This window comes from Aythya marila, assembly GCF_965140915.1.
Source record: "Aythya marila genome assembly, chromosome: 6".
Taxonomy (NCBI): Eukaryota; Metazoa; Chordata; class Aves; order Anseriformes; family Anatidae; genus Aythya; species Aythya marila.
In genome coordinates, this window is record NC_139047.1 from 37180523 (window position 1) to 37194756 (window position 14234).

Genomic DNA, 14234 nt, shown 5'->3' on the forward strand with positions numbered 1-14234 from the left:
CGGCCCTGGGGACAGGCTGGTGGCAGCAAGCCGAGAATCAGTCGGTGCCAGCCTAGCGCTTGCTTTCCCACCCTCACTGTTAATGCTTTGCTGGCTGCTCCTGAATTAATGTTATTTCATCGAACCTTGCCCTGGGGATGAAGTGATGCTTAAACTCCCAGCAGCCCCCATCTTCCTGATGATGATCTGACTAGACTAGTCACAGTGGCTTTAAATCAACAGCTTCGGAAATGACACCAGAAGATGGCATCATCTGCCTGTAATGCTGTTTAACTCTTTCTGGACATCAATGGATAAGTATTTTTTCTTCAACTTGATTTTTTTTTGGACAGTGAGCATGTTGTTCTCCCTTGAAATAAAATTCAAGAATGTGAAGATTTTGTGTTTTTTGATTGAATTGCCTTTTTTTGGGGTGCGCATTGCTTCTTGTAATCAAGGAAAGCAAATCCAATTTTTCCAAGTTCCTGTTCTTTTATTTTGCATGTTTGAGTAACACACAAAAAGTAACTTGGAAGAAATATTATGAGTATTGAATAAACGTGTTGCCATTTTATGCAAAGTGGTAAAAATCAATTTTTTAAGCAAAACCATTTTTACAGATGGGTAAGCACTCTATATGACTGCATAATGTGAATAATTCATTTGAAGATTGAGATTTATGTGTGTACTGAACATACTTAGATATTCACTTTAAGCATATCTTGAAGTGTTTTCCAAACTGGAGACAATGGCTGCTCTTACACTCCCTGCTAGTGTAGCTCAAAGACTTTCAGGTGGAATATCTGTCGACTGGCAGTACTCTTCCAAAATGTGACCTTTCTGTGAAGGTGTGTTGGCTTCAATTATTTACTTGTTTGTTTTTTTCCTTAACTGATATAGATATTGCTGTTGGAATGAGAAGTAAGGAAGCAGAAGTTTTAGTTAAGTAAAGGAACGTCTTGCAAGAAGGGGAAAGGAACCCCTGTGGCCCCCTATCAGCAAAGACATCGTTACCTGCCTGAACAAAGGAAATGTTGCTTAAGGGATAATCATCACGGGTGACCAAGTGTTAGTTATGCACATCCCATATATCTTGTTATTAAACTTGTAGCTTGCTTGGACAAATGGTCTGTAGCCCCAAATCTCCGGAGCTATTACCAGGCCTCCTTGCCTTTGGTGATGCACGGGGAAGCAGATTGTTTCTGTACCTCAGTTCCTCCTAGCTGCCTTCTCAGCACTTCTTGGCTCACTCCATTGCCTGCTCTTTAGTCCTTGGCTTATTTATTTATTCATTCCCTGTAAAACACATGTTCTGGGTTTGTAAGCATTTTTCCTGATGCACATCTAACAGTGTCTTGTGTCTGTGGGACAGTAACCACCCTCAACACTTAAATTTCCTTTTGTTCTGGGGATCCCAGCCCTCTTGGTACCTCCTGCAAGAAATCCTTTGCCACCTCTTTTCCCACAGATGCTTCTCAGCACTGACGAACATCAAATTTCATCTTGATGGCCGTTGCTGAGGCACAAGGATCAATGGAATCTACATTAAAGCTGCTCTCCCTGCTGATAAGTTACTCCACTGGCCAATACTGATGTCTGTTTGTTGCACTGAGATGTTAAAGACAGCAGAAATTCAACCTTGTTATTCTTTTTCTCCTGAAGCTCTTTCATCTCCCAGCTCCACAGCTCATTCCTGGAGCCCAGAAGCAGTGAAAGTAAGCAATATTCTGTTGGCTCTGCGGATAGGAAATTGTTTTTCCACTTCTGAAATGCCCAGGTGTCTATTCCCTTACTCCCGTGGGACCATCTCCCTGGCAGAATCCACGTTTTGCTGCTGTTCAGTATCTCTGTCACAGGGCTGCCTTCTTTTGGGTTTTCTTACCACCTTGGTCATATTGGTGGGTTATCTACAGAAAAATGAAATTCTGTTTTCTTGTGGTTTTGCCCCCATCCTAGGGGAGGTGATTTGTTACTCTTTCTGGAGATCTCTGCCATCCTGGGACATTTAGTGAACCCTCCCAGCTGAGGTTGGCTTAAGAAATTCTTCAGGAACAGTCAGAACTTGCTGTCAAACAATTTCTAACTCTGCCAAGGTGATTTTAGCCATGGGCTTAATATCTAGCTGAAGAACCTGCCTCACAGTCATAGGAAGGGTTTGTATTCTTTTACTTTTGTGGTGCAGGCAGCAAGAAAATAATCTTGTACCCTGATGCATTGTGGCTCAATAAAGCCAAGCAGAGCACAGCTCCAGTGGTGTTTGTTCTAAGTATACAACCTGAAAAAAGGGCAAAGTTTCAGAAATGAGGGAAATAAATAGTGATACTGCTTAAGATTCAATGAGTGGAGCATGAATGCTTTTCCGCATCATCCTAGGTCATGTTTTTTGTGATGTAATTTCCCAGTAAACTATAGATCATACCTTCTATCAATGAAGGCTCTAAGTGAGGTAGGAGGGCATCTGAAATAAACTGGAAGCTCTCAAGCTGCAGGAAGTTCTGGTCACTTCTGAATTGAACTGCAAAGCCCCGTTCCTGCTAGGCTGTTCAACTCACAGTAATCTGGTCAAGTAGTAAAAAGAGCAGGTTTGGGACAATACGGTCTTATCTGCAATACAGGCAACGTGATATTATTTCTGACAATATTGCTAAGAAAAGATGGCTCTTCAGTGTCTTCAGTGCATTCTTACTGATGGCAGATTATACCTACTCCAACAGGAAAATAGAGATTTGCCTATCTTGCTTCACAATGAGCTCCTGATAACAGAGGAAAATACGGCTTAATTCATTAATTCTTTTATGACTAAGCTCCTACTTGTCATGACTTACCAATTTGCTATTCAGGGTAAGAGCTTGGAACATAAGGGAAAGAAAAGGACTAAATAATTGGTAATCCATCGGAATAAATCACATATTATAATAATGCCTTATCATGTGCTGCACATGGCTAATTCTCCTTGATGTAATTACTTTTAAGAAGGGCAGGAGAGCCACATACCTCACCTGCTCTTCTATCCACACCAGGTAATGAGGACAACCACCGTGGCTGGAAAAAATGGGGAATCTGTAGCAATACTAAAGAACTGACCCCTGTCAATGTGTTTGAGGGAGGCTAATTCAATGAAAGGGGTCCTCTTTATTCACTGACATTTTTTTGGAGGAATCCAGCTCCACCAGTCGCTTGGAGCTGTTAAAGTTGGGGGCATGGCCCCTGCTTTCCCTAAACCAATCTCTTTAAGCAGTCATGCTACTTGTGGGAGAGAAGGACGGAGGAGGAGACTAAAGGTGGTAGATTAAACTATTTTGGGCAACTTTAGTGCAGTGAAGTGAACTAATCTTGGCCGCCAGCTGAAGGCTGGTACAGAAAGGATGGGAACCGAGGGCAGGCAGCACCAACCCTGAGGGGAAGGAGCAGGCTCCAGGCTTTGCCTTTCCCCGATGCTGATTCACAGGCTGCAGCGTGACAAACTTCTTGGTAATTTACCAAGGTCGGGGCTTTGCTTTCCTTCTGCTTTGTGTCATAGCAAATGAAGGTAATGGCAAGCAGGGCTGGGCGAGCATCCTTCGCCACAAGCCAGAACCCTTCCTGGCTGGAAAAAGAGCAGCCTTATGGTGCTATTTCTTTGTTCCTCTCTCTTGGGGCAGGGAACAACGTTGATTCAGAAAGGAGGGCACACATTTAAAAAGGGGACCCTGACAGAAACAAAGCACCCCACGTCGGGTGCAGCTGTAGAGTTACAGGGACAACGGTTGGGGGGGGGGGGGGGGGCAGATTACCGCCCTACCCTTATCGAGGACAAACGGCTAAACCTCCCCCAAAAGAGGGGGCGGTTGTGGGGGTCGATGGGGGCGCTTTTGGGGTCGATTGGGGCCGTTTTGGGGCTCCTGACAGACTACACGTCCCGGCGTGCCCAGCGCTGGGCGGGGCCGCGGGACTGCGGCGCGGCCACAAAGCCCGGGGGGCGCTGAGGGGGCGGCGGCTCCGCGCCCGCCGCTCGCCCGCTGCCCTCAGCCCTCGGCAGCCGCAGCCGAGCCGGGGGGCGAGCGGGGTCCGCGGCCCCCTCATCGGGCTCCTCTCGGTCCCTCTCGGCCCCTTCACGGCCCTTTTGAGGCCGTCGGTAGCGGGGAGGCTGCGGCAGCGGCACCTGCCCGCCGGGGCGCTGCCCCGCCATGGCGGACCCGGCGGAGTGCAGCATCAAGGTGATGTGCCGCTTTCGGCCCCTCAACGAGGCCGAGGTGCTGCGGGGCGACAGGTTCATCCCCAAGTTCAAGGGCGAGGACACGGTGCTCGTCGGGGTGAGTGCGGCACGGCTCGGGGGGGGGTCCCAGGGAGGGGTCTGAGGGGTCCTGAGGGGATCCTGAGGGGTCTTGGTTGCATCCTGAGGGGTCCTGGGGGGGTTCCTGGGGGCTTCTGAGGGATCCTCAGGGGTCCTGGGAGGCTCTCAAGGGGTCCTGGGGGGGTTTTGGGGGGTCTTGGGGGGCTCCTGGGGGTCCCAGTGGGGTTGCAGTGGAGCCTGGCAAGGGGCGACACAAAGCCGGGGGCCGAGGCTTGCCTCGCGCATCGCTGCCTCACGAAGCATTTGGGCACGAAGGCGTTTATCAAAGCAGCCAGTTTGGTGCAAAATTCAAAAAAAAAGCACCGTCTGAAGTAATTATGGAGAAATGAGGGCAAAACGGAGCCGCTTGCGGAATGGCTCCCCGGTCCCTCGCCTCACGCTGGTGCCTCAGCTCTGGGATCGCCTCCTCCATCCATCCCTACCGCCAGCATCACCCACAGGCTGCCTCCTGGGCTGCTTCAGGAGCCAGCTCATCCTTTTTTTTTTCCCCTAAAGCAAGCCTTCATGTGCATCAAAACTAGATCAAAACGCACCCTGGGATCATTAAGGTTGGAAAAGACCCCGATCACCGGGTCCCAGCATGCCGGTGTTCAGCCATCAGCCCCATATCCCTCTGACAACGTCATTTTTTCAGGCAGGAGAACCCACGATCCCTTTTTTTTTCCCTGCCTGTGCGAAGGCGCAGGTACAAAATGCATCTTTGTGGATATCGTGCTGCTGCCTGGGAGGACGGCAACCGCGATGCTTTGTGATTGTCTTGCGGGCAGGAGGTAGCGCCTTTAGTAAAGGTAAAAAGGAAAAAAAAAAAAAGCAGCAGCCGGCAATTTCCTGCTGTGGGAGTGTAGAAAAATCCCTAATGAGAAGCCAGAAAGCATGTTTGTTTGTTTGTCTGTGTAAGCACACGTACAGCTTTATTTTTATGGGGGTTCAGGTTGGCAGGAGCAGTCCTGAGGTTGCTTGCCATCTTGAAAATCTGTCCTGGAGCTCGGGGTGCGCCTTTCCCCGCAGCCACAGAGCGACAGACGGGTCTGGTGGAGGTGGGCATCGCAGTCCTAAAACACGTCCTCAAAGCCCTGCTCCTTTTTCAGCAGGGATCCACCCGGCTGGGGATGTGGGGACGTTTGTAGCTCCCTGCAGTTCTGCCCGTGTCAGCGAAGGTAGAAATTGTTTCGTGTTCTTTGTCATCTTCCTTCGCAGCGCTTGGCTGCCGGGGCTGTGCTGTAACTTGAGCTAGGCTGCAAGCACTGCAGTGTGGCAGCGGCAGGCAGCGCGGGTGGCGTTATCTGCTGCTGATCTGCTGCTGATCTGCTGCCTCGCTGTGACTGCCTCGCGCCGGCAAGAGCGGTGGAGGGAGGGGGAAAGAGTCCTGGAGCTGTGCAGGATCCTACCAGAGCAGACTTCCTTCCAGAAAAGCAGTGTTTGAGCCTCCAGAAGCATCACAGAAAGCAAAAGTAACCCGGAACCGAACGGGTTTGGTTTGTTTGTTTGTTTTCCTATAGCATTGGGAAAACACTGCAATGCAGCTTCTGTTTTTGTTGCGTAAACTATTGGAGAGAAAGGGGTGCTGTTAGAATTAAAACAGGCAAACATAAAACCTCACAGGAGGTCTGTCATCGCATCAGAAAAAAATAAAATCCGAATTACTGAAAGGAAACGTCTATTCTTTTCTGGCATGTGAGCGTGAATACGTTTACTTCTTCTTCCTAAAAGATGATCACGGGGAAATGCTTGGTATCTGAACCTCCCACCATCCTTTCCCATTAGCCTATTTTATGCTTTGAGCAATTTTTTGCAACGAGAATTGAAGATCAGAACTTGAAAACGAGCAGCAATGAAGGAAGTTTAACAGCAGCCTTGAGTTTCTCTTTAACGTCACGGATGAAGCTGCATCTCTGCAAGGCCCGTGGTCGTGGCTTTCAGAGCTCCTCAGCAGGAAAGTCCCGGGGCAGCATCCTAACTGCGTCCAAACCAGTTAAACACCTCGGAGTTGGGATGTGACCCGCTGCTTTACATCCTCACCTCTTTTATGTGCTTCACACGTGCAACAGAGGGAAGCAGGGGCGATCTGAGTAGAGCAGGAAGATGAAAATGCCTTACCTAAGTTGGTCTGTGGCTCAGAAGATAAACAGAAAAAAAAACACCGGTGTGTTTTGATTCTACTTCAAGGTTTTCGAAGCAGAAGCCTATGATCTGTATCTGATCTTCTTTATCATGGCAGAGAAAGGTGGCAGTGGCAAATCCATTGCTTGCTGTTGCGGTTAGCTCCACCAGCCTCCCCAGCCTGCCGCTTCGTTTTATGTTCCTGCCGCTCCGCAGCCTCAAGGTGACTTTCTGATCGATCCTGCTGGCTGCCGTACCCAGGAGCGCGTTTTTCCTGCTGCCTTCCTTCTCACAGCCTTGTTGGGCTGTACCCAACACCGCTTGCAGCCGTCCCTAACCTGCTGCATTTTCTTCTCCCGTGGATAGCTGCACCCGGCGTGTGGGGCTCCTTCCCCTGGGACTCTGGGCTCTGTTGCTTCCAGGTCAGGCTATTTCCAGAGAAACAGCACAGGACTTGCAGATCTGGCACCTGGAGTTATTTTTTGGGTGATTTCTCGCAGCACCTTGAGCCTCTCGGTGTCTCAGGAAGAAGAGGAAGCCGATAGATCAGACGAGGTAGCTGGTGGAGGAGTTCTCTGCTGCCTTTTTTACGGTGTGTTGGCTGGAGAATGAAAACTTCTGCATCTAATTATCAACAAACAAAGTAGGTTTATGTCTTGACACAGCGATGCTTCCACGAAGCACTGAAGCAAGCTCTGTTTGCGTGTTTCTCCTGAAATTTCCTCTGCCTCACCTCTTGAGGGAAGGATGTTTGTTGAATCTTGCCCCCAGGTGCTGGATTTGGGGATGATTATTCAAAGCAGATAATTGTGGACTTCTTGGATGAAGTTGTAGGCGCTTTTCTGTTTTCTAAATGGTGAGAAATCGGGTGTGAAAATGCCGGGAAGCCTCGTGTCGCTGTCTCCATGCCGTGTTTTTTCCACTGCTGTTGGGATTCGTCTCGGGGTGTGCCCTCCTGGTCTGATACAGGTGGATTTAGTGGTGTTTGGGGCAGACTGGGAGCTTTGTGTCCTGCCTCGTTGGAGATGCTTTCACCTCCAAGCATCCTAAATGGACTCCTTCAGAGCCCCAGAGGCGTGGAGGCGCGGGTGTGGTGTTGTTGATGGGTTCCTGTCCTTCTCTGTCCATGGGAAAGAGCCAGCCCGTCTGTATATATATATTTATATATTTATGGCCTCTTTGGATCTTGACTTCTTATGGGAAGTTCTGGAAATGCATGTGACTGTTGCCAAATTCCCGTTACAATACCGATAACTGCTCCCCTGACAGCTTCGGAAAATGCGCGTTTTCAAGCCATGCGTTGGAGCCGAAGTGAAAACAGGAGCGCTGGATCTTCCCCTCCTGAGAAAGGAGTGTTAAGAGATGAGGGCTTAAATATTTAATAGTGGTCCTCTTGGATGTCTGTGCAAAAAAAAGGGATTCGTTCTTTCAGTGCTTCGCTCCCTGCTGGCTGAAACCTCACGCCACCGCCTCGTGCTCACAGGGCCAGAAGGGTCTCCCGGACACCGTGATCCCAAATCCATCTCCCACTTGCACTCACAACTGAATTGCCCTTGTGGCAGCCCGTGAGGTAAGAACACCTCTCATTTTGGGGCTGAGAGTTGGTTTTTAAGGTCAGCCTCCAGAGAAACCAAGTCCCTGGTGCCCAGGCGTGGCTGTGGCTGCCGGGTCGTGCTTCCAGCCGGTGCGGGACGTGCGGGGCCCGGGGTCTGAATCGGGGTAACTGGGTTAGGGAATATTTATAGCAGTGCTGCTGGCAGAACTCTGCTTTTTTCAGCAGTTGTAATCTCTTGTCTCAGCTGCACGGCTCTGAATTGCTCGAATCTCTGCATTTAGGCCAGCAGAGAGCTGTGGTAACGCTTAAAGGGCTCTGAGGTTTTGTTCCTGCCTCGTTTTTGGGAACAGATCATTGCTGCTAAGGAGAGTTGGGGGTTGAGTTGTGGATAGGTTGCTCTGGAATAGGTGCTTGGTTGTTTCCCACGTTATGGTACCTTAAATGATGTAACTTCAAAGGAAAGCAGTTTGGTGACGCAAGCAGACCTAAAAGCCAAGTGCATCTTGCTGTACTGAAGCACAATTTCTTTCTGCTTGAGCAAGATGCCTGCTCCTCCTGGTCACAGGGGATTCCTTCTGTCCCTTGCTTTCTCTGTGTGCAGCCCAGATTTTCCAAGTACTATAAAATAACCATAGCCACGAGCCTCAAACAAAGCCCTTGCCAGCGTCAACAATTTATTTTACCCGTGCCATCCGCGGCTGCTGGGTTGTGAAGCGCTGGCTCCCAGGGAGGGAGCAAGGTAGGGCATGGTCTTAAACCTTTGTTTGGTCTGCTGCTCTTCACGTGCTGTGTGGGTTTAGGAGGTTTGGGGACCTCGGGGTTATCAGCTGGATACCCACTGGCATTGGGGAGGCGGGCACCTCTGTGGCTTCACTAATAGGGATGTGGTTTTGGGGGAAATGGTGCCAAATGGTGAGCGTAAGGGACTGCACAGGAGGAGCAACAGCCACTGTGGGTGCAAAGAAGAGGCTGTATGGGTTGTGGTCCCTGTCCTGACTTGCTGCCACTTGACAGTCCTACATCTCACAGGTTTTGTGTCTTTCTGCTGGAGAATAGGAGCGTGAATCATGATTTGCGTGAGAGGTGTGGGTGCTGGATTTATAGGGTGTGCTTTGGAGGCTGTGGCACCTCCATCTCCGGTGCCACGCTGGGTCCAGAAGCAGCTAAGGAACAAAGTGCCAACCCTGGGGCTGCTCTGATCTCCTTCTGTGCTGTAGGAAGGGGTGTGTGGTTCAGGTGTGCTGTCAGGACGTTTTTAGCCACAGGAAGGGTGACGTGCCAGGAGATGTGTCCCGTGCTTAAAGAGCAATAATTGCAGAAGGTCCAAGCAGCACATTTCAGGATAAAATTAAAATCTTTGTTCCCGTGTGTTAGCCAGCTCGGTGATGTCCTTTTCCTCCACGTTCCCTGGAGCTGATGGAGCTGTTTCGTCTCCACGTAATGAGATGAGATCTACGAGGAAATTAGTGTAATAAGCAACAAGAGCACCAGGGCCTGGCGCTCGGCAGGGGCTGGCTGGCTTTGTTCCTCCCAGAGGGCTGCTGCCTCCTCTGGCCTCCACCTGTGGCAGGAAACGGGGCAAAATGGGGTAAGAAAGGATGAAAGAATTGAACAGAAGCGCTACCGGCGCGACAGGAGGCTGGAGGCTTGGAAATGGGAATGGAAGGTCAAAGGAAAGGCTGCTGCTGGTGCAGGTTCCCTGCTGGCAGACACAGATCTCCCTCCCCCTTCCCAGCTAACCAGCTTTTAGACGTGCCTTTCGTTTGCCAAGTGAGGACCTTCCACAGCAGCGTGCCACGCCAGGAGCCATTCCCTGCCCCAGGCGCGGTGACAGCGGCGGGGGAGAGACAGCGAGGGGCAGGAGCTCCTCCAAACGGCTGTGCTCAGGCACAGGATCACACCTCGGCGAGGCTGTGCTGCTCTCCGTCCCCATCTGAAGAGGTTTGTTGCCAGGAGCAACTCGTCTGCATGATTGGTGACAGGGTAATTGCTCTGCCTGCCTCGCGCTCGGAGCTCCTGCGAAGGCTGCTCCTAGGTGCCGAGCTGCAGGCCCGAGCGTTTCCAACAGGCGACACAAATGGAGCTGCAGCCAGCCTGTCTGTGAAGCAGGAGGTGATGCCAGCACTGCTGCACAACGCATTGCTCTATAGCTCTAACTCGTAACACTCTGCGCTCTGTGCTGCCCCTTCCCTTCCTCTTCCAGCACCGCTTTGCACTGCAAAAGGTGGAGGGAAGCACAAAATAGTTGGGCTGGGATTCTCCATCAATTCGCTGGTTTGGGTTGTGCCTTTTTAATGGCATTCCCTGAAGGGAGGCCGGGGCAGCGAGGGGTAATGTCTCCATCATTTTGCATGCTTACTGTCCTCAAACGTCAGCGCTGTAAACCTCCAGCCTCCCAGCACTGCTGCAATTTGGTGTCTGCATTTGGGATGAGGAAGCAAGTTGAATCCACGACTGACCGCGCTCAGTATCCCATTACTGATCTCCTGAGCCCTGCAGCTCCCCGCAGATCTGCCAGTGATGCGTTTAATGGGGGAAGATGAACACCACGCTGCACGGCGGGGTGAAGGTGGAGCTGTGTCTTCAGCTGGGGCTGTTCCACGTCGCACCTCTCTTCCCTGGCTGGAACCGAGCATCCTACAGCATCCTACCTGGGCTTTCTGCACCAAAACCGCTTTGTTTCACATTTTGAGACATCTGCTGACCTGTTTTGTGCTTTGAGTGGTGTTAGAAATGCCCACGGTAAGCAGAGGTGCTGGCCCGCTGGTGGTTTGCTCCTGTAACCCCTCGCCCAGGAGATGTCACTGCCTGAGTCCTCTTCCAGCGCTGCTCTAGGAGCTGCCTCGGGATATCTTTGATTGCATTAGTTTTTAGTTACGTTTTTACTTTTTAAAGAAAATCAGTGCATTGTTTAAATAGCGCAAAATCTGTGCTTCTAAACAACTTTGGAGTGGATGAAATCTTGCGTTGCATTTTCACAAAACACCCAATGCGTCGCTCTCTGGGTTCCCAGCTGCTACTGAAACAACCAGGCTTTGCTTTAGAGGGGGCTGTCTTCTAGAATCACCGTGCCCTTCTTTCTGTTTTCTTCTACAAAAGGAGTATTTGTTGGCCTTTTCTTTCTAAACTGTCCCTTTCCATAGTTTTATATACGAAAAATAAAATTATATACTCGAGTTCTCTTACCCTGTTGGTGTAAGGGGATGCTGTGGATTAGCAGACGTGCTGCAGCCTGATAAAACGAGAGAGATTTGGGGTAATTTGCATCCAGCTTGCCTCCAAACCCGAGTGCCCTTCTCCTAGGAGGTGGCTGTGGAGGTGATGCTGGTGATGTGGAAGGGCACATTTGGCCCTGTTGTGCTGCAGTGGCTTGGCCATCGTGTGCCAGAGATCTCTAGCTGCGACGTGGATGGCAGCGTATGAAAGTTAATTTAATTAAGCTTGTCAGTGCTTTGCTGAAGGAAAATGAGTGGATTATGAAGGTAGCTCTGAACGAGCTTGGAAAGGTCCAGTAAAATAGTTAGAGAGGGCTGGCAGCAGGAAGCTGAAACAGCTGTGAATTGTTTTACCTAAAGCTGAGGTTTGGGGGAAAGGTGGGGAGCCCCGTGCTGGTCACCCCCAGCTCCTGGAGCAGCGATGGAGAGCCGTGCCTTAGGGCAGTGCTGGGGATGTGGCCTCAGGAGAATGGGATAGCCCCGAGTATTTCTTGTGCTTTATCCCTGGGCTCCCAAATTCCAGGGGAAATTACAGGGCCAGCTGTTTCTCCTGCTTGGGAACAGGGCAGGTTTGATGGGGCACTTGTAGGTTTGGCCAGCCCCTACGCTTCCAGAGGGATGGAGGCTCGGGGTCCTGCTCCTGGAGGCCAAGCTGCTTTCTGCCTCTTGCAGGGGAGAGGCTTGGGGCTGTGCGAGGGCTGAAAGCCTGAATTGCTTCTGGGAACACTTTGCTTTCTGATCTGATCAATCCTGCCTTCCAGGCCTGCAATTACGTATTATTTATTTATACAACCTCTTCCAGGTCTTGGGTCCTGCACAGAGGAGCCCTGTCCCAGCTTCTCGCGTAGGACCCTTTGACGTGATTTTTAGCTCCTGTTACTTTCCTGAGTAAGCTGTGACATAGCTGGAATCTTCCTCCTGGTTTTGATCCTCGATTCAAGTTGAATTATGTTTGGGAAAAATGCTCGTGGACAGGAAAGATGCCACGTGTTGGTTTAGTGCAGGTTGGACTGAAGGAATCGGGTTTTCATTTAAGTAGGGTCTGCATGGCTGTGTTCAGCGTTCCTCCTCTCACAACGTCTCTGTTCTGCTTGCAGCAAGGGAAGCCCTACGTCTTTGACAGAGTGTTACCTCCGAACACAACCCAGGAGCAAGTTTATAACGCCTGTGCCAAGCCGATTGTCAAAGGTAGGTGTTGCCTGCGTTCCTTGCCACTTTGGGAAGGACAAATGTGTCTGCCTGTCCCTCAAAATGTTTAAGGATAGGGTAATAAATGTTTGGCTGTCTGTACTGGAGCTTTGTCATTACTAATTCCAGGTTTTTCTTATTTTTTTTTTTCAATGTATTTGTCTGTGTAGAAAAACTAATGCAAAAGGGCTGAAGGAATTGCAGTGGGTGTTCCTCCCTTCCTGTGTGTGTGACTCTCATTCCACCCTAATACTTGCTTTTTGTGGTGTATGGTAAAACCCAAAAAGCGCGTGCTTCCTGCAGCTTTTCAGTACTCAAAGGGGCTTTAAAACACATGGAGAGCAACTTTTTGCTCAGTCGGATGGTGACAGCACAAGGGGGAATGGTGTTAAATGAACAGAGGGGGGATTTAGGTTAGAAGCTGGGAGGAAATCCTTCGCTCAGAGGGTGGCAAGGCTCTGGAGGAGGTTGCCCAGAGAAGCTGCCCCATCCCTGGAGGCTTTTCTTTGTAAATCCAAACAGTGGGAATGGTGCTGGAGCTGGTCAGGGCCGTGCTTTTAGAGCAACACAAGCCTGTGCTGAACACCAACGTGCCTCTTGCAGGTAAGGGGGATGAGGCCCAGGAGCTGAATTATTTGATGCTGGGGAGAGGAAATGAGTCATGAGATTGGAGTCGGAGGGGAGCCGAATGGCAGCGATTGTGGCTTCGGCTGGGTGAGCCTTCAGTAAGAACTGGTGGGGCTCAGGGGGTGTTCCCGTTGCTGGCACACAGCTCAGCTCGGAGAGGTTTGGCAAACCTTGTTACAGAGGCGTGGAAGCCAGGCAGGGCTGTGGTGGCTTCTGCTGTGCTCACAAGCAACACCCAGCTCTCTGGGGGCTTGCAAGGAGGGTGTGTGCATCACCTCTGCGGGCTGGTTTCCTCTGAAAATGGTCAGAGAAATAAAAACCTGTTTGAGAGCAATTTGGAAGGCCGAAATCAGTGCCCTAAGATTTTTCCATTACCCAGATAGAAAGCCTGACCTCCTAAAGCTGGGTACCTAAGGCTGGTGTAGGTAAACTTTCCGAAATCCTGTTGGAAATGCAGTTCAAACATAGCTCTGTGTGTGTGTGTCTGTTAACTTGGACCTTGCAGATACCTTGAAGGGCAAATTTGGTATGGGGGGAGGAAGAAGAAGGGGATAGGAAAAGAAAGAAGTGGAAAGAAAGAAAACAGGGGAGAGATTGGAAGGGTGAAGGATAAGTAGAGGGACTGAGGGAGAGCAGAGGTTCCTGGATTGATGTTCTCAAGCTCTGGGCTTGCATTTCCTTGCCCTGAATTTTCAGCTCGAAGCCTAATAAAGGGAAGGATGTCAAACAGACTGCGCTGCTTCTGTGGACCACTCCAATGTCATTTACTGCGTGGGGATATCAGCTGAGTGCCTGGCCACTTGAAGCCGTATTTAAAGCTTTTTCAGCCTGCATTTCAAGGTTACCATTTGTTAGCAGCTTTCATTGTCCTCCCAAGGAATGCCTGATGGCTTCATTGTGATTAATGTTACTGCAGGAAGCGCCAGCTGGCCTGGCAGTTCCTAAAACACTGGTTATAATAGCGACGGTGACAACAAGAACCATCTAAATGCATTTTTTAGCTGCAAAAGACATGGACACAGGTTTAAATAAACAGCTCAACAGCAGATCTGCCACGGCAGGTCCACAGTGGCCCAAGGTGGTGCTGAGCACGGGAGCTGTGAGGACGGTAGGACACGTGTGAGCAGCTGTGTGTGTGTCCTGAGAGGAGAAAATTACATGGAGATCCTGAGTGATCTTCGTGGGATCGCTTTTGTTCATCTGCTGCTTTTTCCCTGCTTGTTCTGAGCAGGCTGTC

At 50.2% G+C, this 14234-nt stretch overlaps 1 protein-coding gene across 1 annotated transcript in view; it reads left to right on the plus strand.

The window, feature by feature from the left end:
* The first annotated feature begins 4074 nt into the window (after positions 1–4074).
* The window catches only part of KIF5C (kinesin family member 5C), a 68335-nt gene continuing 58175 nt past the window's right edge, over positions 4075–14234 (plus strand). The window contains exons 1-2 of the mRNA XM_082763463.1: positions 4075–4271; positions 12280–12370. Of these exons, the coding sequence (XP_082619589.1) occupies positions 4146–4271; positions 12280–12370 (217 nt within the window). The 5' untranslated portion in view covers positions 4075–4145. The remainder of the gene's footprint in view (positions 4272–12279; positions 12371–14234) is intronic.